Here is a 26363-nt window from a genome sequence, read left to right on the forward strand (position 1 = left end):
GGCATATACTTCAGGTGTGAATCCCAGCTCCATCCATTCTAGCTTGGGCAAGTTACTTAACCTTTTTATAGCTCACATTTTCTCTCAGTGTATGAATATTCTTCATATAGGACTGTGTGAGAATTAAATGAGCTAAATATATATATATATATGTCTGTGTGTATGTGTGTGTGTATATATGTATATATATATATATATATATATATATATATATAGGGCTTAGAACAGTACCCAATATACAGTAAGCTCTATGAAAATACTTGTTATAAGGTAAAGTAGTGAATGAATGATTGGTTCAAATAACATACCAAATGCTGTGTCATTTCTACTGCAATAGGAGTAACTTCTTCACTATACTCGCAGATCATTTTCTGAATTACATTGGTAAGATCATCATTTTCTGTTTCTCTTATTATATGAAGAAGAGCCTGCATTACAGGTCTGATGAATGGTGTAATATATTCTTTAGCTGCAAGAAAAAGAGAGAAAAAAAATTTGGCCCAAACCTCCTAAAACCTGATATAACATACATCAAAAAATAAAAAATACTTTCCCATAAAGGGGAAGACAATGTATCAAGTTTCTAGGATTATGCCTTGTACAATTATTTGTAAAAACACTACACTATTTATGAGATATAAATCCTTTACCTTTTTCTTGATTGCTGATCAACACTTGAAGTGCAATGGCAGCTTCCACTTTCACAGGCATTTCCCTATCATCAATCAGACATCTTCGTGTCAGCTCTAAGGCCGTTTGCAGGTTCTGGTCACTTTTGAACTTTACTTCACAAAAATAGTGAAGGACCCAGCAAGCCTTTTATTAAAAAATGCAGTGAGTTACTACAGATATCCTACATTAAACTGCCCCAAGCTACAGTATATCTATTCCAAAAGTTCTGTGTATGGGAATTTGGAGGCTGGCCAGTGGTAGATATGTCCAAAGAGACAACACTAGACCAGTACTATGATCCCAACTTATTCTTTGGCTGCATGACGTTTGTGTGGATAGCGAGATCTGAATGCAAAACACAGACAGACACTGCTATCAGACACAGATGAAAACTATGCACACATTACAACAGCCATTTAAATATTTACATGAAAAAGTCTAAAATGAAGTAAGTCTTTTATTAAGATGAGCATGAAAAAGGTTCCACATAAAAGTCTACATAAGCAGTCATTCATTACAAAACATAAATGTATCAGTGAATACAGGTTTAAAACATACCCTTGCTCTCATATAGCCTAGTTCACTGCTGAAGAGAGGAAATACATGATTCTGCAACATGTATTCCATCTGATCTTTGTAGATCTTTTTCTGTAAATATAAACAAAAATTATTTTTGAAAGAATTCCAAATATAATCATCTCAAATGCCAAATAAATACACGAATGTTAAAAATGACTATTTATGTCAAAACACGTATTTATTCTGATTCTTTGTACCTCAGGATCCATATCTAATTTTCTCATTCTCAAACTTCACCATCAAAAAACACTGAACTTCTTTTCCTTAATCTTTTTACTTCATTTGCTTAGAAAGCATTTACACCAAATCTTAAGAGCAATCATGTTTGAGTAATGGGAGTGTGGTTAATTTTATTCCTTACCTTATAAAACTATTATAATGAGAAAAAAAACTATTATAATGAAATAAAGCCTCACTGGAAAGGTTCTAAATGAATACAACACAGACTGAGAAAAGACCCTGCTTACAAGGTAATAATCTGGTTATCTAAAAAGATATTCTTGGGGCACCTGGGTGGCTTAGTCGGTTAAGCGTCTGCCTTCGGTTCAGGTCATGGTCTCAGGGTCCATGATCTCAGGGTCTGGGGATAGTGCCCCGCCCGTGTTAGGATCCCTGCTCAGCGGGGAGTTTGCTTCTCCCTCTCTCCCTCCCTCTGTCCCTCGCCCCCAACCTGTGCTCTTGAGCTCTGGCTCTCTCTTAAATAAATAAATAAAATCTTAAAAAAAGAAAAATTTTTTTAATTAAAAAAATGCCATGGTTGGGGCGCCTGGGTGGCTCAGTCGTTAAGCGTCTGCCTTCGGCTCAGGTCATGATCCCAGGGTCCCGGGATCGAGCCCCGCATGGGGCTCCCTGCTCAGCGGGAAACCTGCTTCTCCCTCTCCCACTCCCCCTGCTTGTGTTCCCTCTCTCTCTGTGTCTCTCACTGTCAAATAAATAAAATCTAAAAAAAACATAAAACAAAATAATTTAAAAATGCCATGGTCAAGGAAAAAAAAGATATTCCCATGAATCTTAAAGTAGGGTCTTTTCTAAGTGGTAGCAAGCTTTTAAGAAGAGTTCCTGGAATTGCATATTACATCAACATTAAAAATAAATGCTTGAAAACGTGAAGACAGACATGGGAACTAAACGCAATGTGGGATCCTGGACTGGATCATGGACCATAAAAAAGGACATTAATGGGAAATCTTGCACAATGTGAAAGGGGTCTGTAAGATTAGTGACCAGTATGCTATCAATATTAATTTCCTGGTTTTGAGAATTGCAGTATGGCTATCTAAGATGCTAACATTAGGAGAAGGTGGATGAAGAATGGAAACTATTTTTGCAATTTTTCTGTAAGTCTAAAATTACTTAAAAATAAAAAGTTAAAAAAGAAAAATCTGAACTTGCCAAAAGAACTCACTAAAGATTCCCAGCCTGCCATATAACAAATAACCACTGTCTTTATAAACAGAAGGATATGTGGACAGGTATAAAAAACTAAAATATAAACAAAATAACCCTACAAATTAATGGTGATATGTAAGAAGGTTCCTGGGGAGTTAGAGGATTCTGACTTAATATTTACTTATTAACTTTTAAGCAAAATAAATTTCAGATCTTATTTATGAAGTCAGACACAATGTGTACAATTAAGCTGAGGTTCCTAAAAATAAATCTAATCTAGGGTCATTCTTTATTAAAAATTTATGTCACAAAAGCATGATGTTCCTAGGCTATGAATGGATTCATTCATGTTTATAAATTTCCTTAAAGACAAATTTTTTAAAGGAAAACACACTATTTTACAATTATCTTGCAACATGAAAATAAAATAAGTCATGCAAAAGAAGTACCTTAAGCACAAGCAGCAAAAGAAAATATAAACTGGACATAATTTCAGAATCTTATCAGAACTTGTATTTCATAGGACATCAAGAAAGTGAAACGATAACCCACAAAATACTTGCAAATCATATATATGAAAAAGGTCTCATAGTTAGAATATACAAAGAACTTTTTTTTTTTAAGATTTATTTATTTATTTGACAGAGACACATAGCGAGAGAGGGAACACAAGCAGGGGGGAGTGGGAGAGGGAGAAGCAGGCTTCCCGCTGAGCAGGGAGCCCGATGTGGGGCTCGATCCCAGCACCCTGGGATCATGACCTGAGCTGAAGGCAGCCGCTTAACGACTGAGCCACCCAGGTGCCCCTAGAATATGCAAAGAACTCTTAACAATTCAACAATGAAAGGACAAATAACCCAGCTAAAAAAATAGACAAAGGATTTGAATATACATTTCTCCAAAGAAGATATACAATAGCCAATATACACATTAAAAAAGATTCTCTGTATCATTAGTCATCAGGGAAATGTAAATCAAAACCACAATGATGTATTGTTTGACACCAACTAGGATGGCTACAATAAAAAGGTAATAATTGTTGGTGAGGACATAGAAACTGGAACCCTCATACACTGTTGGTAAAAATATAAAATGATACAGCCACTTTGGAAAACAATCTGGCAGTTTCTCAAAATAGGACAGCAATTTGACTCCTAGGTATGTGACCCAAGGGAAGTGAAAATATTATGTCCAGGGGCACCTGGGTGGCTCAGTCATTGAGCATCTGCCTTCAGCTCAGGTCATGATCCCAGGGCCCTGGGATCGAGCCCTACATCGGGCTCCCTGCTCGGTGGGGAGCCTGCTTCTCCCTCTCCCACTCCCCCCGCTTGTGTTCCTTCTCTCGCTGTGTCTCTGTCAAATAAATACATAAAATCTTAAAAAAAAAAAAAAAAAAAAATTATGTCCACACAAAGATGTGTACATAAATGCTCACAGCTTCAGTATTTGTAATAGCCAAAAAATGGAAACAATGCAAGTGTACACCAACTGAGGAATGCATAAATAAAATGTAGTATATCAATACAGTGGAACATTTGGCAACAAAAAGGAATGTTACTGTCAAGTGCCACACCAGGGATGAACTTTGAAAATATTGTGCTAAGTGAAAAAGCCACTCCTCAAGGAGCACATGTTATATAGCATTCCCTTTACATGAAATGTCCAAAATGGATAAATCTATAACGACAAAAAAGGAGATTAGGGGTAGCCTAGGGCTGAGAATTTTGGAAGAAATGTAAAGAAACTAATAGTTTCTTTTGGGGTTGACAGCTGTACAACTCTGTGACTATAATAAAAAACCAGTAAATTATTCACTTTAATGAGCAAACAGTATGGTATGTGAACTGTATCTCTCTCTCTTTTTTTAAGATTTTATCCATTCATTTGAGAGAGAGAGCACACAGAGAGTGAGAGGGAGAAGCAGACTCCCTGCTGAGAAGGAAGCCCGACTCAGCTTGATCCCAGGACCCTGAAATCAGGACTTGAGCTAAAGGCAGATGCCCAACTGACTGAGCCCCTAGGTGCCCCCGTGAACTCTATCTCAATAAAACTGTTATGAATGGGCGCCTGGGTGGCTCAGTTGGTTGGGCGACTGCCTTCGGCTCAGGTCATGATCCTGGAGTCCCGGGATCGAGTCCCGCATCGGGCTCCCCCTGCTCGACAGGGAGTCTGCTTCTCCCTCTGACCCTCCTCCCTCTCATGCTCTCTGTCTCTCATTCTCTCTGTCTCAAATAAATAAATAAAATCTTAAAAAAAATAAATAAATAAATAAAAATAAAATAAAAAAAGTAAAACTGTTATGAAACTACTTGCACAGAAAAGAAGAAATACCTTCAGAAGTATTTCAGCTAAAGAGCCAATCATATGCAGGGCTCCATCTTTTTTTCGAGGATCAGCATTTGGTTCTGTAAGAATCTGGTAGCAAAATCCCATTGTCTTTTGCAGTACCTAGATTTAAAAAAGGGAAGTTAACATTTTATTTGATTTCCTAACAATCCTTAACAACAAAAAAGACAAAATGACTTACATGGCTAACATTAAAAGCTGAGTGTATATCTGAACAAATTTTAAATATTAAAGCAAAAGTTTTCTACGTTAAATAACCTACCTCTTTCCTCTTGCTACAAGCTGTAAACAAAAGTGTCTGGGCAGCAGTGGTAGGAGAAATAAAATCTTCAAACACATCTAGAGAATAAATTTAAAATTAATACAAAAATCAGCAATTTCAATTTCTTCAAGAAACATTTTCACGTAATTTACAAATGATGCTCTGTAAAAAGACCTTAAAATTTTGCTAAATGTTCATGCAAGGTATAAAAAGGAACCCAGATTCCTATATAATTTTGCAACAGCTTCTAATTTCATGTCTTTTCAGTACAAATTAAATTTTAATCCATTAATTTATCTTTTTTTTTTTTTTTAAAGATTTTATTTATTTATTTATTTGAGAGAGAGTACATGAGAGGGGGGAGGGTCAGAGGGAGAAGAAGCAGGCTCCTCGCTGAGCAGGGAGCCCGATGCGGGACTCCAGGATCATGACCTGAGCCGAAGGCAGTTGCTTAACTAACTGAGCCACCCAGGCGCCCCCATTAATTTATCTTAATGATCATTTTCTTTCATATAAAACACAACTACTGTGAAAGTTTTCACAATATGGTCACAAAAGTACAATCTACTACAAATACAAAAGATTTTGGTAGGAAGAAGGACTAATACTCAACATTAGTCAAATTACAATCCTTTAGTTCCATGCAGACTCAATGTGACTCCAGCTTCCAATATAGTCTTCTCATTTCCCACACATATGATGACTGACGTGGGGTCCAAAAGTATAGTTTTGACAGTGTTAAGGTGTAATCTTGAATTTCTTAGTTTTAGCATGTGCCAAAAAGCACATCCAATAATTGTAACTTAGTAACACTACTATCTGTGTCTGCTAAAAATGAAGATCATTATCAAATGCCATAACTAATGAATAGACCCCAAAAAGTCTAAAAAATGGATAAATTACATTAAAACAACAAAGATTTTTCAGAACCAAAGGTGAGGCCTTACGACACCCTTATATATACTATATACAAACTTAGCTACTGACATATTTTGTTTCTAAGAAAGTGAAAATTTACCAAACTTCATGCGTATATATTCATAAGGGTCTTCTTGCCAAAGTTCTTCATCAGCATCTGTATAGCACATCAATGGAAAAATAACATCTTGGATAATGCCCTGCAATTTAAAAGTTAAGAAAGTAACCTTAAGTCAGTCTTCAAATTTAAACCTTCAATTTTGGTTAAGTGCTAAAACAAAAGCAACCCAATAATATGTATTTCAAAGCTTAATATCAAACTTTAGTAATGATTCTCAGATCAATTATTAAGGTATATACTATTAGAGTTTGTGCAACAATTATAAAATAAGACATGTGTATATAGGTAGCAATTAAGTATTCTGAGAAAATACATTATGAAATTTTAGTCCATCAAATCCTGTAGTTCTAAATAAAGCAAATAAATTACTCATAGAAATGGTACATAAGCTAATTACCCTCAAAACTAATCTGGTGAAATAGTCCTTGGTTTATTCCAAATTACGTGACTAAAATGTTACAACCATAAGCCAGTACTAAGAATTTAAATGCAAATTTTAAGATAATAGTTTTAAATTAAAAGGTAATCACAAAATACCTTTTATAAGTTTGTGTCAAGGTATTTTCTCATTTTCCTACTGTATTATCAAAACAATTAACTAGACTAAGCAACACAAGTCAACAAAATATGCACTTTTCAACCTTTATGACAATTAATGTTATTTCCATTATATTTTCTGGAAAAACATTTCAGATAGAAAATTATTACTTGTATATGAGGCTTCAGATTCTTCCAGGTGAGGGCATGAGAAACTCCTTGATTAATGTAATTTAATGTCTGTTGCAAAACTCGAGGAGCCATATATTGTTTCTCCTTGTACTGATATAATACCTTCAATAAAACCTTGGAAAAAAATATTTGATCAAAAACCAAAAGTTAAATAGAAATTTTAACCGTTTTATAAGTCAGTAAAAACATCTGACATGTCTCTTAATACCCATATCATCATCCTCAAATAACAACCATACTCTCTTAAAAAGAAAGTAATTTTTTAAAATTTTGTATTAGAGAACCATATTTATTCTCAAGATACTTCAAATAAATAAACTGAATTACTACTATGTCAAAGGAATAGTTTCTGATTAAGTATAAAAAGAAAACCACAGGTTACTTACCTCCCAGAAAAACCTTACCAAACCACTCACCAATTTAATGTCTGCCAGGAGCTCTAATTCTACATGGTATTTCAGAACAGCAATTGTCAAGATTTGCCCCACAGACCTCCTGAAGGGTCTGTGAGGTCAAAACTATTTTCATAATAAGGCTAAGATGTTATCTGACTTTTTTACTATGTTAACATCTGTATCGATGGTACAAAAGCAGTGGTGGCAAAACTTCTGTTGCCTAACATGAATCAAAAAGTGGCACCCAGGGACGCCTGGGTGGCTCAGTCGTTAAGCGTCTGCCTTCGGCTCAGGTCATGATCCCAGGGTCCTGGGATCGAGTCCCGCATCGGGCTCCTTGCTCAGTGAGGAGCCTGCTTCTCCCTCTCCCTCTGCTGCTCCCCCTGCTTGTGCTCTCTCTCTCTGACAAATAAATAAATAAAAATCTTCAAAAAAAAAAAAAAAAAGTGGCACCCAAGTGTACCAGCAGTCATCATATTCTTTACAGCCACATTAAATTCAAAACACCTTTCCTTATGAACTTTTTTAAAATTTTTATTGTTATGTTAATCCCCATACATTACATCATTAGTTTTTGATGTAGTGTTCCATGATTCATTGTTTGTGCGTAACACCCAGTGCTCCATGCAGAACGTGCCCTCCTCAATACCCACCACCAGGCTAACCCATCCTCCCACCCCCCTCCCCTCTAGAACCCTCAGTTTGTTTTTCAGAGTCCATCGTCTCTCATGGTTCGTTTCCCCCTCCGATTTCCCCTCCTTCATTCTTCCCCTCCTATCTTCTTTTTCTTAACATATATTGCATTATTTCCTTAAGAACACTCTTAATGAATCAAAATATAATTATTATTAAATGGGGAGTACACATGTAGCACTTCTTCTAATACCAAAGTACAATGGTTGGAAGAAAAGTTGAAATAGTAGCTTTTCCCATCAAATGCTATCATATTCTTGAAAGAAGAACTGACAAATTATGGTTATTTAGACTTGTGTGTATGGCATATTTCCCCTCAAAAATGAATAAAATGAGCCTGTCACTTCAAGGAAAATAACCGACAGTATGTTACTGGTGTTAAAATCTGCGCTTCGAAACAAAAATTAGAATTCTCAAACTCTTAGATGCAAAAGACTTTGATCCACCTAATTAGCTTTCCAATATTTAACGATATTTCTGATGACATCAGTGGTAGTATTAGCAAATGTGATTTCTTTTTTAAAAATTGCATGAGGGGCACCTGGGTGGCTCAGTCGGTTAACCCTCCAAATCTTTTTTTTTTTTTTTTTAAGATTTTATTCATTTATTTGAGAGAGAGAGAATGAGAGACAGAGAGCATAAGAGGAAGGAGAGTCAGAGGGAGAAGCAGACTCCCCGCCGAGCAGGGAGCCCGATGCGGGACTCGATCCCGGGACCCCAGGATCACGACCTGAGCCGAAGAGAGTTGCTTAACCAACTGAGCCACCCAGGCGCCCCTAACCCTCCAAATCTTGATTTCCACTCAGGTCATGATCTCAGGGTCGTGAGATTGAGCCCCGTGGTAAGCTCAGCGCTCAGCAGGTAGTCTGCTTCTCTCCTCCCTCTTCCTCTGCTCCTCCCCCTGCTCATGCATGCTCTCTCTCTAAAATAAATAAACCTCTAAAAAGATAAAATTGCATAATGAAATGTATTAACATTTGGACAATCTTCATTAACTCAATTTTCCAAATGACCAGCCGTTACAAAATCATGTATGGATAAATGATCCATTCAAAGTATAATATAAATCAACAGGTGTTAATGTAAAAGAATCTAAGATGCTTGCTATTAAAAAACTCTACACTGCAATTAACCTTTAAGAAACTACCAGTACTGAGTGACTCAGTTGGTACTGCATGTGACTTGATATTGGGGTCATGAGTTTGAGCCCCACATTGAGTATAGAGTTTACTAAAAACAAAAACAAAAAAAACTATCATTATCATATTTTGATGTGGTATCAAAGAATTTCCACAATTTTGTGAAAAGTCTATTAAAAGTCTTTCCTTTTCCAACTTATCTGAGGCCACACTGTCTGTATTTATGTCCAGCAAAATTTAAAAAGACTAAATACACAGGAAGATGAGTATATAACTTTTATTAAGCCATACATTAAAAATTTAGTAAAAATGTTTAACAATGCCATTTCCTTTTGTTAAAAATGTTTCATTTTGGGAAGCAGTTATTAAAAAAAAACATGTATTCTGTGTTAATATATTAGGTTTGTTATTTTTAAATGAATTAATACTCTTAAATTTTAATTTCTAATATGATAAATATCATAGGTGTAACTCACATAAATGGAAGCTTGCTGAGGTTCTCAACAATTTAAGGGAATAAGGAAGACCTAAGACCAAAAAATGAGACCTGCTACAGAGTTCAAAATGGTAAAGGTTGGGGCGCCTGGGTGGCTCAGTGTTAACGACCGCCTTTGGCTCAGGTCATAATCCCAGGGTCCTGGGATCGAGCCCCGCATCAAGCTCCCTGCTCAGCGGGAAGCCTGCTTCTCCCTCTCCCATTCCCCCTGCTTGTGTTCCTGCTCTCGCTATCTCTCTCTGTCAAATAAATAAATAAAATCTTAAAAAAAAAAATGTTAAAGATTGCTACATGCAATCTTTGGGTACCAATAAATCAGAAAAAAAGCAAGACAGAAATTAACCTAATAATAATGTCATGTTTCAATTTAGAAAAATTCTTAGACTTACTTGCTGGACACCAACAGCAAATGCCTTCAGAAATACTTCAGCAAATTCATTATACTCCTTGGAAACATTGCCAGGGCTTCCATATCTAAAAGAACATTAAAATGCCCACTGTTTCTTTATAATGCTTTATATACTGATACTTATAAAAACTAAGAGCATGAAAAAATAAACCTAAATCATCATATATTGAGAGCTTACCTTTCAAAAAGCCTTGCTAAGATATGTAAAGCCCACTTCTTACATTTCCACCATGGTAACTCTGGTCTGTCATCTTCTTCAACTTGAAGTGTTTCCTTTGAAGAGAGATTTATTTAATGATAGTAAGACATGATACACTCTAAGAGGAACAGCATGAGGTGAGAAGAGACTCACAATGAATGTTAGCCTTTTGTAATAAAAGGCTAGATTTGGAAAAGTAGTCTTATTTATTAAATATGAGAGGCACTTTCATCTGCTTCACTACTTAGCTACAAAGGATATACTTTTTAAAATCCTTTTTTTTTTTTTTAATTTTATTTATTTATTTGACAGAGAGAGACACAGCGAGAGAGGGACCGCAAGCAGGGGGAGTGGGAGAGGGAGAAGCAGGCTTCCCACGGAGCAGGGAGCCCGATGCGGGGCTCGTTCCCAGGACCCTGGGATCATGACCTGAGCTGAAGGCAGACGCTTAACGACTGAGCCACCCAGGCGACCCTACTTTTTAGAATTCTTATAGAGCAAGCTCAAACACATTTTAGTCAAAATCCAAATAATATAAAGTCAAGGCCATGGAAAGTAGTTTAATCAAAACCAGTATAGTTCAAATCAAAAGGGCATGAAAAACACCATTTCAGAAATCTAGTTTCAGAAATATTAGTATTAACACAAAAGGATAGACAGATGAAGACCTTCATTTAAAAACAATAGTGGAAAACTACCAAGACCCTAAACATTCACTGATAAGTGAATGCTTAATTATGGAACATCTATAAAAGACTACTATACAATCCACTAAAAGAATGGATTGGATCCTTACATACTGACCTATAACATACCAACGTATTTTTAATTTATAATGGGAAAGTGAGACTTTGGAGCAACCCCAAATTAAAACAAAAAGTGAGAGCAATGGTACAACCACTTTGAAAATCACTTTAGAAGTTACTAATAAAGTTAAAGATATACCTACCCTATGATCCAATTCCACTCTTTGGTATACTCAAAATGAAAATATATGATCCCAAAAAGATTTGTGTAGGAATATTCATAGCAGCTTTATTTGTACTACTAAAATCCTGAAACCACCCAGCTGTCCATCAACTTGTGAATGGATAAACTGTAGTATATCCACACAATAAAATATTACTTGGTAATAAAAAGGAACAAACTACTACAACACAACATGAATACGTAAGGAACAGACTACTATAACACAACATGAATATATCTCATAAATATATCATGCAAAAGAAGGTACATACAAAAAATTATTTTATATTAAGTTCTAGAACAGGCAAAACTAATCTATGGTCCTAGAAATGAGAATGGTGATGATAGGAATGACTAAAACTAGCCACCAGCAAATATTCTAGGTGATGATTACATGGATACATATAACTGATAACTCACTGACTGTTTGTTTATAATATGTGAGTGTTTATAAATTATACCCAAAAAGTACAGAGTGTATAAATGAAAACTTTTAAAATTTTATTCTGTACCTATTAAATGTGTCCAGAAAAACATACACCAAACTAGTTTCCTACAGAGTGGAAGAAATGTTCTATTCCTTTCTTCTACACTGTTTTTGTTTTGTTTTTTTTACAGCAGGCTCCACACCCAGTGCAGAGCCCACCATTAGGCTCGAATTCACAACCCTGTGAGATCAAGAACTGAGCCAAGATCAAGGGTCAGACACTCAACCAACTGAGCCACCCAGGCACCTCTACACTGTTTTTCCTTTTAAATAGAAATGTAAGCAATAAACCACAAAACAGGAGGCTGGTCTCAGTTATGCCACTAATAAAATTGTTTTGGATAAATTATATAACCCTTCTATGTCTCCACTTAAAATAAATTCAGAGTGGGGTGCCTGGGTGGTGGCTCAGTCGGTTAAGCGCCTGCCTTCAGTTCTGGTCATGATCCCAGGGTCCTAGGATCAAGTCCAGCATCGGACACCCTGCTCCGCGGGGAGTCTGCTTCTCCCTCTGCTCCTCCCCCTCCCCCTGCTCCTGCTCTCTCTCGCTCATGCGCGTGCACACCTGTGCATTCTCTCTCAAATAAAATAAAATCTTTAAAAAATAATAATAAAATAAAATAAATTCAGAGGGGATGGGGAAATAAATAAAAAATAAATTCAGAGGGATTTTTTTTGAGGATTAAATAAGGAATGTTAAAACACTTAAAACACATCATGTATTCAGGACTTATAAATCCCCCTACCTCTTTAGAAAACTAGATTATAAAGAAAAATTGCAGTTACTTTAAAAATTGTGACTGGGGCGCCTGGGTGGCTCAGTCATTAAGTGTCTGCCTTCGGCTCAGGTCATAATACCAGGGTCCTGGGATCGAGCCCCGCATTGGGCTTCCTGTCTGTGGAAAGCCTGCTTCTCCCTCTCCCACTCCCTCTGCTTGCATTCCCTCTTTCACTGTGTCTCTGTCAAATAAATAAAATCTTAAAAAAAAAAAAAAAGTAACCATAATTATAAAAAATAAATAAATAAAATAAAAATTGTGACTAAACTGGGCACTTGGGCAGCTCAGTTGGGCGTCTGCATGCGGCTAGGGTCATGATCCCAGGGTCCCTGCTCAGTGGGGGGTCTGCTTCTTCCTCTGCCTCTCACCCCCATTTGTGCTCTCTCTCTCAAAAATAAATCTTAAGAAGTGACTTAAAAAAAATTCTGTATGTACTACATTCTGTATGTACAATTCTGTATGTACAATTCTGTATGTACTAAAACCCACTGAATTGTATACTTTGAAAAGGTGAATTTTATGGCATATGGGTTATATCTATAAAATTAAAAAAATAAGTAATGTAACTAACTACAAAGTCTTCTGGTTCATGAGTGTCTGACAAATTATTAGGCTAAAATCTAGCTGCAAGCGCTTTTTAAAAATATATATAATATATAAAATTGTATTAGTTTAAGGTGTATAACACAATGGTGAGATATATGTATACATTGTGAAATGATTACCATAGTGAATTTAGGAAGGTGGTCAAAACTTTCAGTTATAAGATAAGTAAGTTCTGGAGATATAACGTTCAGCATAGTGACTATAGTTAACAGTACTGTACTGTATATTTGAAGGGTGCTAAGAGAGTAGATCTCAAAAATTTTCATCATGGGGAGCCTGGGTGGCTCACTGGGTTGTGTCTGTCTTTGGCTCAGGTCATGATCTCAGGGTCCTGGGATCGAGCCCCACATCGGGCTCCCTGATCCATGGGAAGCCTGCTTCTCCCTCTCCCACTCCCCTGCTTGTGTTCCCTCTCTCGCTGTCTCTCTGTCAAAAAATAAATAAAATCTTAAAAAAAATTTTTTTTAAATAAAGGGGCTCCTGGGTGGCTCAGTTGGTTGAGTGTCTGCCTTTGGCTCAGGTCATGATCTCAGCCCTGCGTAGGGCTCCTTGCTCACTGGGGAGGTCTGCTTCTCCCACTACCCCGCTCATGTGCTCTCTCTCTCAAATAAAAAAAATCTTTATAGGGACACCTGGGTGGCTCAGTCGGTTAAGCATCTGCCTTTGGCTCGTCATGACCCCAGTAGTCATGGGATCGAGTTCTGCATCAGGCTCATTGCTCAGCAGGAAACCTGCTTCTCCCTCTACCTGTCACTCCCCCCTGCTTGTGCTCTCTCTTTGTGACAAATGAATAAAATCTTTAAAAAAAATATTTATAGATTAATAAAAAACTGAGAAGAAACAGAAGCATTAGATAAAGAGAAGTACCTAAACAATAGTTTATGAAATAACCCTGCAGTTTTTTATTAATATTGCACTTACGTAAACAAACAAAATGGTCTCTTCATCTAGAATAATTTGCATCATGAATTATATAAACTCATAAAAATGTTACAGAAATATCAGTTAAAATTCTCAAAAGATAATTAGATATTTTAGTAATACAAGAACATACAGAGACTTACATTAGGTACATCTCTGTTCACAACAGTCTTTAAAATTTCTATCCATTCTGTCAGGTTCTGTTGGTTTATCAGCTCCAGTGGTAGTGTATACTAAACAAAAATCAAGAATCAATACTTTAAAATCCTTACAAAAGAAAATCCCACTTCAACTCTTCACAAAACCTACAAAAAGTATTTCATTCAACCCAGATTTCCAGTTTTTAGTACACAAGCAAATTTCTTATCTGGCTGATTTGGTCAGTTATCTACAACAGAGAATTGTGGCACTGACAGTGAACATCCTTGTCTTATTCCCAAATTATTGGGAATATATCTTATTTTTACCATAAGAGTGATACTGTGGATTTCTAGTGAACATCTTTTATCAAGTGAAGAAAATTTCTATCCCAGGACTCTTAGTTTGTTTTTTGTTTTTTAAAGTGGGAATGGTTATTAAATTTTATCAAATACTTTATCTGGCATCCTTAGAGATGGTTATAGGTCCTTTTTTTCATATAAGAGTTAATCACAGAAACTGATCTCTTACCATTGATCCAACTCTTGCATTCCTTGGATAAATCCTCTCAATAGCCTCATAAAATCAATATCCTATTCAGGATTTTAGGATATCTATTTTCATAAGTGAGACAGGGTTATATTTGATATCAGGGTATGCTAGCGTCAAAAAATTAGTTGGGAAATTAAATATTTTGTCCTATGCCCTAGAACAGTTTACAAAAATAACTTACTCTTAATCTAAGTTATAATCTTACCAATTAGAAAACAAGAACAGTATAGAAATTGTATACCCAAATCACTTTTAAAAATTCTTTAAGAAGACGACAATGGAATGGCATTGAAGTGCCCTTTGGTTAAGACTGGGAGATAACAGATTGTCTTTACTGATCTAGGAAAGACACGCAAAATCCAACCAAACAACATGGTGAGTCAGTTGCACTGGAAGTTACAGGTCTATTTAAATGAGATTTTAAAGTTAAGTAAGGGTATGAATTGAACCAAAGGTTCCAGTACACAAGATGAATCCTTCTATGGCTACATGGCACAAAAAGAACTAGAATTTTAATCCTGATCAAAAACTGTTTCATATAAGTAATTACATCCCACTAAGAAAATACAATCATTTCCTTAGTGGGTATCTTTTATCCCAGGAAGATTCAGAATATGTAAAAAGGATGAAGCCCATGTGTGCCAGTCAAGCCACAGTATTAGTACTTTTGTGTTAAACTTAGGAATAGGTTTTGTTTATTACTGGGACAATCTGGGTGTATTTGGAACATCGGGTTCATGCTCTTCATGCTAAATATAAACTGTAATTTCAGTAACTGATTTTCAGACTTGTGAATTCTTAAGGTGAAAGGCGTAAAAAATTTTTACTAATTTTGTAAATAGTGTCAGATGGGTTAAGAGAACTTAAGATTGACCAGTTATAATTTAAGATTTATTGGAATTGTTTGTGTATTTAGGGAAGTGTGCTTGGTCAGACTTTTAATGTACATATAATTTTGGCAATTAATATTTGACTAGCAAATCATCCATTTAATCCAGATTTTCAAATGAAATTATTATCAAGACACAGAAATTCTGTTATCTTTTAATGTAGCAAATGATAGACTTTTATATATAAAAACTGCTTTATAAAACTGCTTTATAAAATTACCTGAACAAGAGCATAGAAGATCTTGAAAATCTGTTTCTGGATGAGGACAGATTGATCAGATTGATCAGAAAGAAGCTGGATAAAACGGTCCTTTAGAACTGGCAGGAAATGCTGCATTGCTGCTACCAGTGGACTCCGTTCCTCTGGTTTCTTGTACCTTTGGGTAGGAATACAAACTAATTCTGTAAGAATTTACTTCATAATTAATTATATGTATGAGATACAAAATTAAACTGCTTGTTTGTTCACACAAATATAAGCAAATACTTCCTAAGCAACTTTAGATTCCTCGAAAAAAAAAAGAAAAACCAACAATGGAACCAAATCACAAACAAAAGCAACTTAAGAAAAACCCCCCAAAATATAAAATATCTAAAATTTTCTGAGCATTCATTATGAAGTCAATAATCCCCAAGGCTCCATTAGTATCCTCACTTCAATAGTTTGAGGAAATTGAGGCACAGAGAAGAATCTTTCCCAGCATACTCATCTAGGTACGAACTTCATCAGTCAAGATCCAAGGTCTGCCCTCTTAACCACTTCACAACAGTCTCTAATTGTGAATACTTATACAACTTAAGAGCTACAATGACTTGGCTTTTAAATATTAGCAGCTGACTGATATAAAATTGATTATATATTACCACCCTTATTTACATACCGAAAGCATTAAGGCAGAAGTGGCATCAAGAAAGCAGAAAATAGGCACTTTATAAACAAAGTTCTTTTGTAACCTATTTGGCAACAAAACCTGACTTCAACAGGCTACTTATGGTCTTCACTTATCCCATCTGGAGTGGATATTCACATATTTTATAGTAGATATGATAATACGTGTCTGACTACTGGATGCTAGTTCAATTTCAACAGGAGTGTTTAACATGTATTATGTGAACCTCGTTATCTTTCTAAAATACAAAAAATCCTGAATTCTGAATCACATTTGCTCCAAGGATGTGGGTAAAGAATTGCTGACCGAAGTGAGAATTCTGCATACAGATTTCTTAGCATTTTAACAATATTATTTAAAGAGGTCTGTTGATTTACTTTAATTAAACTGTACTTCAATTTAAAAAACACTAGGTCATCTATGCTTCAATGAAAAAAAACTTTAAACACTGAATTAGCAGATTAGAACTATAGGGGGACGCCTTGGTGGCTCAGTTGCGTGTGCCTTTGGCTCAGATCAGGATCTCCAGGTCCTGGGATAGAGCCTGGGCCTCACTTCTTGCTCTGCTTCTCACTCTCCCCCCATCTGCATAATCATTCTCTCTCCCAAATAAATAAATAAAATCTTTAAAAAAATAAAAAGAACTACAGGAATGACATCCTACCTTCCATTATTAAGGAGTCAATAGGCAGAATAGCTTTACAAAATACAGACTAGTGGTTAAGTCATTATTCTAAAAAACATAATTTATCTTTTTAGATTAAACTGCTTTTTTAATTGGTTTTTCCTACCAGATTCCAGTTTTATCTACTGGTAGCCTCCTTGGAGGAAGAAAATATATTTAAGAACTGAGTATCTGAGCACATTTTTTAAAAGGTAAAGGTAAGGGGTGCCTGGATGGCTCAGTCAGTTAAGTGTCTGACTCTTGATTTCAGCTTGGGTCATGGTCTCAGAGTCCCGAGATCAAGCCCTCAAGCCCCCAAAGTGGGGCTCTGCACTCAGCAGGAGTCCGCTTGAGATTCTTTCCCTCTTCCTCTACCCCTCCCCCCGCTCACACACACACTCTCTCTGAAAGAAATAAAATCTTAAAAAAAAAAAAGTAAAGGTAAAAAGCCTAGATTCTTTTTCCCTACTAGATGAAATTAGAACCGAAGTAAATTACCAAGAATAAAAAACACCAAGACAGATGTTCTAATAATGACTGAGACTATTAAACAATTAACTGATAGATTATTTTAAACACTGTTTTAATGTGCTGAGAAATTATACCTAGCATACATTTTAAAACATATGTACAGTTCTTTCACTCAGTAAAAACAATTAACAATTTATGAAAGGAAGTCATTTGCAGTGTCCAATCTGATAATACAAACTACAGTGATTATAGACAATATTTCCTTTTAATAATAAAGGTAGAAAAAACAAGAAAAAAAAATAATAAAGGTAGAACTATATTATGCGCTTCTCTCCAATTACCCAACCCAGATGAACACCCACATTAAGAGGGTTTGAGTACCCATTCCATATTATACATTCTTCTTTCCTCCTTCCCTCTCTACATTCAGGAGAGGACTAGAAATAAGGTGGTACTAGCTGCTAATCTATGCTAATTGGTATATGAAAGTAATTATGGTAGGAAACAAATTATTAACCAGTAAGACCTGAAAGTTCCTGAAAGCATGAAAATGTGACACTAAAAAAAGCGGACTACCACAAGGCTACGATGTGCCAATCTAGTAAGCCATGCTCATAGGAAATCCTAAGTACTAGCCCATCACTTTACTGTTAAAACAAAACAAAACAAATCTTCAATGGTATATTAGCATCTAAAAGGTTACATCCAAATTCTCCATCATGGCATCAAAACCCTCTTTAACATGGTCCCAATTTACCAGTCCAAATTTATCCCCGACCTCTAAACAGAAATTATCCATACCATTTAGTGGTCTCCTCACTACCCACTAAAGACAGTATCTCATTTCCACCTCTGTACCTTTCTTTGTTCATACTACTCCGTATGCTGTGACATGCCTTCCTCTTCAAATGCTCCTTCTGTGCTCCTTCAACTGACAAGCATTTCCTGAGGATCTATGCTCCTGAAGACCACCACAACTTCCAATTTCTCCATGAATATTCTTAGAACTGCTTTAGTCCACACAGATCCCTTGTGAACACCTTGTGCTCCACAATCGAACACTGGCTGAAAATGAACTGGAATTCCAATACCGTAGCAGCCTCCTATGTCTTGCATTTAAAAAATCTCTGTCACACTCTCTCCTGCTAACATTATAGGACAGGAGAGACTTAACCTCCTCAATGACAATAACAGCTTATTATTGTTATTCTCTCTCATTTTAGTCACTCACTTACCAGAACTACAACAACTGGCACTCTGATAGAAGTTGGAGCAACAGCTGGAACATTCCTTAGCAGGAAGATGGGTAGCTGGTGGGAACACAAGAAAACACCAGTACCAATGCTGTAAATGATATATTTCTCTCCTGCTCAGAAGAAAAGCAGCAGTTCATCAGCTACTTTGAGTTGGGACCCAAAAAGGGTATCGGAGGCTAACTACAGGCCCCAGAATTAGAGGGCTCACAATGGCATCTGTGCAGCTGTCAGGACTGGAAATAAAGCCACCATCATGGTGTAAGTGTTCCTCATGCCTTCCTCAAAATTTTCTGTTACCAAACTTTCAAGTGCCTACAAATTTCATTACTTTCACTACACACTTGAGATAATCCTTTCAATGTATGGCTTACCATTCCTGAAATGCTTTACCTCAACTTCCAAGGTTAGATCTTTTTTCTCATCCCTAAACCCAGATCTAAAATGATCCCTTGTCCTAAAATCTTTCTTAATGATACCGATTACTTACATGAACTATAATTTGCTCAAATATGCAAACACTGAAACAGGTAACTGTGAATCCCTCAAAACACAATGATTAAAAATGATCATATGAAATTCCAACATACCCTTCTTAAAGAATTACAGGTAGGTTCTCGAAACTTATCAAGACACCAAATTAAGATAAAAAATTCAGGGGCACTTGGATGGCTCAGTTGGTTAAGCGACTGCCTTTGGCTCAGGTCATGATCCTGGAGTCCTGGGATCGAGTCCCACATCGGGCTCCCGGCTTGGCGGGGAGCCTGCTTCTCCCTCTGACCCTCTCCCCTCTCATGCTATTTCTCTCTCTCTCTCTCAAATAAATAAATAAATTCTCATTAAAAAAAAGATAAAAAATTCACAGAAAGCCAGAAGTTAAAGAGCTCTAATGCTCAAAGTACTCTAATACCCTTCACATTTAAAAAAAGCTTATGTTTAGGCCTTTTATCAGCACATATTGAGGAGCCCATATAGAGGAATTAGAGATAACCCAGTTTTTGAATAGGGAAACAGGTAATACGAAAAAAGGGCACAACGAGTTTCTCAGTTGAATCAACAGAAGTGACTGAAGAATTAAAATAAGAATGCTATTTTTAAAAAGAAAATACTAAATTAAAATCAACATATAATTCAGTAATTTTTATATGCCAAATGTAATTTTAGATGTTCAAACAAAATACCTTATAATTTCCAAACTTTTCCTACTTCTCAAATCTCTGTAGGAATTGAGAGACACTTACTCATAATTTTTCACAAGCTGATAAAGGCAAAGAAGAATTCCTAGCCAACAAGCACTGTTATCAGACTGAAGATAAAAGCCAATTTTGTCCACAATGGCAGTCCAGCGGCTTGGATAATCATGTTTGATGATATGGTGAATGCATGTAGTAAGCTGTACCCTGAAAGTCAAAAATAAACAATAAGGAGGAAGAAATGCTACCTAGATAAAATTCTGCTCATTCAAAGAAAATGGCTGCTTAGACAAAAATAAATTTAACTGAGAAAAAACTACCCATTCCTACTGATTTAAAAGAAACCCAACAAATGTTACAAATGTAGGTGATTTTGTTTTTCCTTATTTTTCATCCCTATCATCAACTGATGAGTTTCATTTAAAACCCAGCTATTTTCATTAAAAATTCTGCAAAATCAGGGGCGCCTGGGTGGCTCAGTCGGTTACGCATCTGACTCTTGATTGATTTTGGGTCAGGTCGTAATCTCGGGGTTGTGAGATCAAGCCCTACATCAGGCTCACGTTCAGTGCAGAGTCTGCTTGTCCCTCTCTCCCCCTCTGCCTCTCTGCTATCTAAAATAAATACAATCTTAAAAAAAAAAAAAAATTCTACAAAACCATATAAAAATAAGAACTTTTAAATATCAAAACCATATAATATAAAGTATATGACAGCATTCTACAGTTTTCTTTACCCCCTTTCACCTGATCACACTGTTTCATAAATTTTACATGAAGTTTAGAAGTTTTTAGTTTTTATAAATATAAAAACTACAGTAAGAAAATAAAAAATGACAGGTTTTTATGTTCTGAAAAGACCCACTGGGCTGTCTCCTCCCAAACTCCACAAATTATGTACCTGAAACAATGGGTAAGTTTTAAAATATACATATACCTGATGAGCTCAGGAGAGTGGATAATAGCTTCTACAATATTTTCTCGAATACAATGTCGATCTTCTTCTGGAATAGTATAAGGGGATATGTCCCCTGGTGCTGTTTCCCGATCAGGCCAATACTGTGTTATCATATTTTTCAAATAGATAACACCTAAAATGTAGATCAATTTGACAAGAGTATTTACTGTGAAAGTACTGTGAATCCCCCTTATAAGTGTCCACACCTCCATTTAAAATACTGCACATTCTTGTATTTTCAAAGTTGATAATCAAAACACAGTCTAATTCTTAGCGACAATAATCACCCCTGAAGTTATTATTAAACATATAGCCTAAGAAGCTCTACAAATAAACACACTATACAACAAACTATCAAGACTTTTTACATCACATTTATACTTTTTATCCTGCTTTCTGTTGGAAAGCTATCTGGATTAATTTTACCATATCAATTTTCCAAATGAAGCCTCTAAAGACAAAACCACATACACGTACCATACTGCTCTCATAATTAATAACACTACTACAGACTGAGTATTTGTAGCCCCCTCAAATTCATATTGAAATCCAAACCCCCCAGTTTGATGGTATTAGGGGTGAGGTCTTTCGTAGGTAATTAATGCCTTTATAGGAGAGACCCTGGAGAGGTTCCTCCCCTCCGAACATGTTGGGTTCTAAGAACCAGAAAGTGGGTCCTCATCAGACACCAAATCTGCTGCTCCTTGATTTTGGACTTTTCAGCCTCCAGAATTGTAAGGAATATATTTCTATCATTCAGTCTATGATATTCTGTTATAGGAGCCCCAACTGATTAAGACACACAAAGCTGTTATTTTTATCATAGAAAAATTACAGCATAAAAATTTTTAGTCTATAAATGTAAGCATTTCATTAATATACCACAATCACACCACTTCAAATTCATGTTATTTTATGGGAGAATGTGCTGTGTTAAAAAATTACAGATTACTATTTTCTGTTAGCTATCACACTGCTATCTTAAACACTGCTATTTAACACAGTATGAACTAGATTGCTAACAATGCTTTTTATCCAGTCCTCTACTTCCCAATGAGAAAGAGAACCCTCAATCAAAAATGTGTATGATGTATAGGAAATGGAAATTATTCAAAATTAATCAATTACTAAATTCTACAAAACACCAGCCCTTCTCTGACTAGTAATTAAAACTCTTACCTGGAGTATTACACCTATTTGAATAAGGATAACTGATATATCTATGATTTTTATATTCTACTTTGCTCTATCTTGGGAATTAAAATAATACTCCACCTTATAGTATTTCAAAAAAGATTGACTACACATTAAAATACCTTTGAACAAAAGTTTTAAGACAAACCACTTCTACAGTAAAAAACACTGACTCAGTATATGTAACATATTTTAGATTAGCACCATTTCCAGAATTTTGATTCTTTAGCTCCAAAACAGAACACATTAAAATTAAGACTTGATATGGCCCTATATTCTGCATAGAGCCTCTGAGTATTTCTTTCTATCGTAATGCATAAAAGAATGGGCATATATATTTATTTGTATCATTATGATTCGGTATTTTAAGCTGTTTGGTCTACAAAACACTAAGTGAGAACTGCACTGTAAGTATATCATGATTCATAGCCTATTCCATCCAGGATATTGGAGTCTGCTACAAAGACCGAATGCATCTCTCAAATCTAGCAGATGAAATCACCATATGCCCTACACGAAACAGTATCATTCAATTATTAAAAGAATGTAATTATTAAAGTAATAATTAGATTTTAAAATTTTTGACTAATTCCACAGTTTAGCTGCTTCTGGTTTTGCACATACTAACTATAAAACTTTCTAGTACAATTTAATTTTGCTAATGCACATAATCAAGTCTCAAAATGTTAAGGTCTCTTCTAAATGTCACTTTCAACATCTTAGTAAAAATTTGAGATTTAAAGGCAAAGATTCTTTTATTAGCTTCAGAGGTAGAATCTAGTGGCTCCTCAGTTGTAACACCCAGTGCTCATTACATCAAGTGTTCTCCTTAATGCCCATCCCCCAATTATCCCTTCCCCCCACGCTCCTCCCTCCAGCAACCCTGAGTTTGTTCCTAGAGTTCAGTGTCTCTTATGGTTTGCCTCCCTCTCAATTTTCATCTCATTTTTCCTTCCCTTCCTCAATGTTCATCTGTCTTGTTTTTTAAATTCCACATATGGAATCATATGGGGTATTTGTCTCTCTGAGGCAAAGATTCTTATCTACAAAATAACCAAATGGGAAAATGCCAACTTCATTAGTAAAAGAGAAATGACAGTTAAATAATAAAAACAACTTTTTCCTATTTAATTAGAAATAAAAAAAAAAGATTTACTGCTGACCAGGGTCCAGTGAAATTACTGTATTTTATAGGGCCCAAAAATGTTCCACTATTGTGCTACTTATATACCAATATTTTAAAAAATAATAAACTTCCACACATTCATTTATTTACTGAGTACGTTTGGTATGTCAGGCAATATTTTAGGTACTGTGAATACAACTGTTAATGAAACAAATCTAAGATTAAATGCTAACAATTGAGAAATGGTTCACTTCATATGAATGGCACATTATGGTAAATTATTTAGTCACTGAAATAAATTTTAAGACTAACACTATGTAAAGAAAGGGATGAGCTTACTATACATTAAATGAAGCAAAAAAAATTTTAACAAAATTGATGTAGGGAAAAAGAACAGCAAGAAATAATACCAGAACATAACTGGTTTTTCTAGAATGGTGAAATTATTAGTACTCTGTATTTCCTATAACAAAATTAATACACCTGCAAATAAATTAAGTTACAGGACACTAAAGATGTGAATTCCATTATTTTGCAGACCAACAGATAGTATCAGAAGTAACCCACCACATTTTCACAGACCATTTGGTACTGAGAATTGCTCAATATCTTGTTGAAACTGGAACTAAGAAATACAGTAGTCCCCCCCTTATGCACAGTTTCACTTTCTGTGATTTCAGTTACCCGTGTGGTCACCCACCGTCAGGAAGCAGATGATTTTTTTCTGACATATTATCAGAAGGTCAATAGTAGTCTAGCACCATGTCAAAATGCCTATATCATTTACCTCACCTCATCTCATTACACAGGCATTTGATCTTTACACATCATCACAAGGGTGAGTACAGTGAAATATTTTAAGAGAGAGACCACACTCACATACCTCTTATTACAGTATATTGTTATAACTGCTCTAATTTATTATTAATTATTGTGGCTAAACTCTTACTTGCCTAATTTACAAATTAAATTTTATCATAAGTATGTATGTATAGGAAAAAATGTAGTATATATAGCATTGGTACTATGCACAGTTTCAGGCATCCACTGAGGGTCTGGGGTCTTAAAATGTATCAGTCATGGATGGGGGGGCTACTGCAGTACTTTTTAATGGCTAAAAACAGTAAATGCACAAGCTGTAAGGAGCAACTGCATAAACAAAGGGGTTTGTATCTTAGAACCATCCACTGGGCAGGGAAACAGGGAATACACAGAATCTTTTAATAAACCCTATCAATTTCTTTTTTCAGCTTCTCTTTTAACTCAATGAAATACCACATTCCTTTAACTCTGCCACCAATTCCAAGGCACTACCTGTTTGTAGTAAACACATGAGGGCAAACGGATTTTCAGGGAAGAAAATCACTGAAGGGCCACCCCAACATACCTCTGCTATTCAACTATGAACCTTTTAAATAACTGATTTACATAAACCCAAGAAAATAATTCAGTAACTTGCCTGCCTGTCTCACAGGTAAATCCAGTTGTTCCGACATAGTAATCTGAAGCAGTGTTGAAACAAAATTCAGAGACTTGTGTGCCTACAAACAAACAAAAAAAAGGTTTTAAATTTCTGCAAATATTCTCAGTACTTTAATCCAGTACTGGACTGGCACAAAAGGCTACCCACCCGCAAGTTGGTCCCAGCCTTATTGCCCATCACTCACCAAAAATGAACAAAAAATATATATATATAATAACCTAACTCCTAAAATATCCTGGATGTTTGCATTTGCCTTCATACTGCTCCACTTCCCATTTATCCTAACTGGCTTTCTTAACCTACACCGACAGCTCAAGAACAATATCCTCTTTAATACCTATTTCCCCAATTCAGTAATAATTTCTCCACAGAGATGTTCTACTAAGTGACTAGACAAACTAAATCAGTAAAAATTAATAGCCTGGGAAGTGTTTTCCAAGGTGCTAATAAATGTTTTATTTCTGAATATGGCTATTTTACCAAAGTGTGTTCAGTTTGTGAAAATTAATCAACTGTACCCTTACAATGACTATTCTGTATGCACATTACATTTAAATAGAAAATTAATAGCTTTGAACATACAATAAAAGTTGGATAAAAACCATATGATAATTTAATAAATATATTTATATGAAATTCCAATGCAGCATATACAGAAAATAATGAAATATACCCAAAATGTTAATACAGTTATCTCTCGGGCGATGGCATTATAAAGGAGCTATTCTTCACACATTTTCTTTTTTTCCAGTTTATACTACAAACCCTGGACACTTTCATTAACAGTATAAAAAAGTTAATGATTCCTTAATGATTCCTAATTTGTCATATTTGCTTCTGGTTTTAAAAAAAGAACTTACATTCAAGTTATATTCCTTCTTTAATGTTTTCACAGTTGCATTCCCTCTCCCCCAATGTAACTACCACCTATGTCATCTCTTCCTTTCAGCCCAAGTTTTAGTATTTTTTCTGCACATGTTCACATGAATAATAGTAATTTTTATTTTAGTTTCCTCTTCACTCCCCCACCCCAAATATTCCATATATTCTTAGAAACAGAAAAATTTCCCTTTGGATATAAAAAATTGTTTCTACATTAGAACCTGGAATTGTCACTCCAAAAATTGTTTATTTAAATGTTCCTGGAGGTGCCTGGGTGGCTCAGTTGGTTGGGCGACTGCCTTCGGCTCAGGTCATGATCCTGGAGTCCCGGGATCGAGTCCCGCGTCGGGCTCCCTGCTCGGCGGGGAGTCTGCTTCTCCCTCTGACCCTCCTCCCTCTCATGCTCTCTCTCATTCTCTCTGTCTCAAATAAATAAATAAATAAAATCTTTAAAATAAATAAATAAATAAATAAATAAATAAAATGTTCCTGGTACATGACACCTAAAATAAATAAATAAATAAATAAATAAATAAATAAATAAATAAATAAATAAATAAA

General features: G+C 35.5%; 1 protein-coding gene and 1 non-coding gene across 3 annotated transcripts in view; both read right to left on the bottom strand.

The window, feature by feature from the left end:
- IPO7 (importin 7) overlaps positions 1 to 26363 on the bottom strand; it is a 58285-nt gene that overhangs the window by 14666 nt on the left and 17256 nt on the right. For both annotated transcript variants that reach the window (XM_034995548.1, XM_034995549.1), the window contains exons 2-15: positions 24897 to 24978; positions 21097 to 21250; positions 20209 to 20367; positions 15910 to 16066; positions 14253 to 14342; positions 10327 to 10421; positions 10129 to 10213; positions 6996 to 7130; positions 6267 to 6366; positions 5249 to 5325; positions 4972 to 5088; positions 1231 to 1320; positions 651 to 816; positions 309 to 469 (exon numbers count right to left, since the gene is read on the bottom strand). In XM_034995548.1, coding sequence (XP_034851439.1) covers positions 309 to 469; positions 651 to 816; positions 1231 to 1320; positions 4972 to 5088; positions 5249 to 5325; positions 6267 to 6366; positions 6996 to 7130; positions 10129 to 10213; positions 10327 to 10421; positions 14253 to 14342; positions 15910 to 16066; positions 20209 to 20367; positions 21097 to 21250; positions 24897 to 24978 — 1668 coding nt within the window. The remainder of the gene's footprint in view (positions 1 to 308; positions 470 to 650; positions 817 to 1230; positions 1321 to 4971; positions 5089 to 5248; positions 5326 to 6266; positions 6367 to 6995; positions 7131 to 10128; positions 10214 to 10326; positions 10422 to 14252; positions 14343 to 15909; positions 16067 to 20208; positions 20368 to 21096; positions 21251 to 24896; positions 24979 to 26363) is intronic.
- LOC118004363 lies at positions 899 to 1082 on the bottom strand. The gene has a single exon (XR_004677556.1). It is a non-coding gene; the product is annotated as a small nucleolar RNA SNORA23 (small nucleolar RNA).

Source organism: Mirounga leonina, unplaced genomic scaffold (assembly GCF_011800145.1).
Source record: "Mirounga leonina isolate KUSES-001 unplaced genomic scaffold, KU_Mleo_1.0 Mir_92, whole genome shotgun sequence".
Classification (NCBI taxonomy): domain Eukaryota; kingdom Metazoa; phylum Chordata; class Mammalia; order Carnivora; family Phocidae; genus Mirounga; species Mirounga leonina.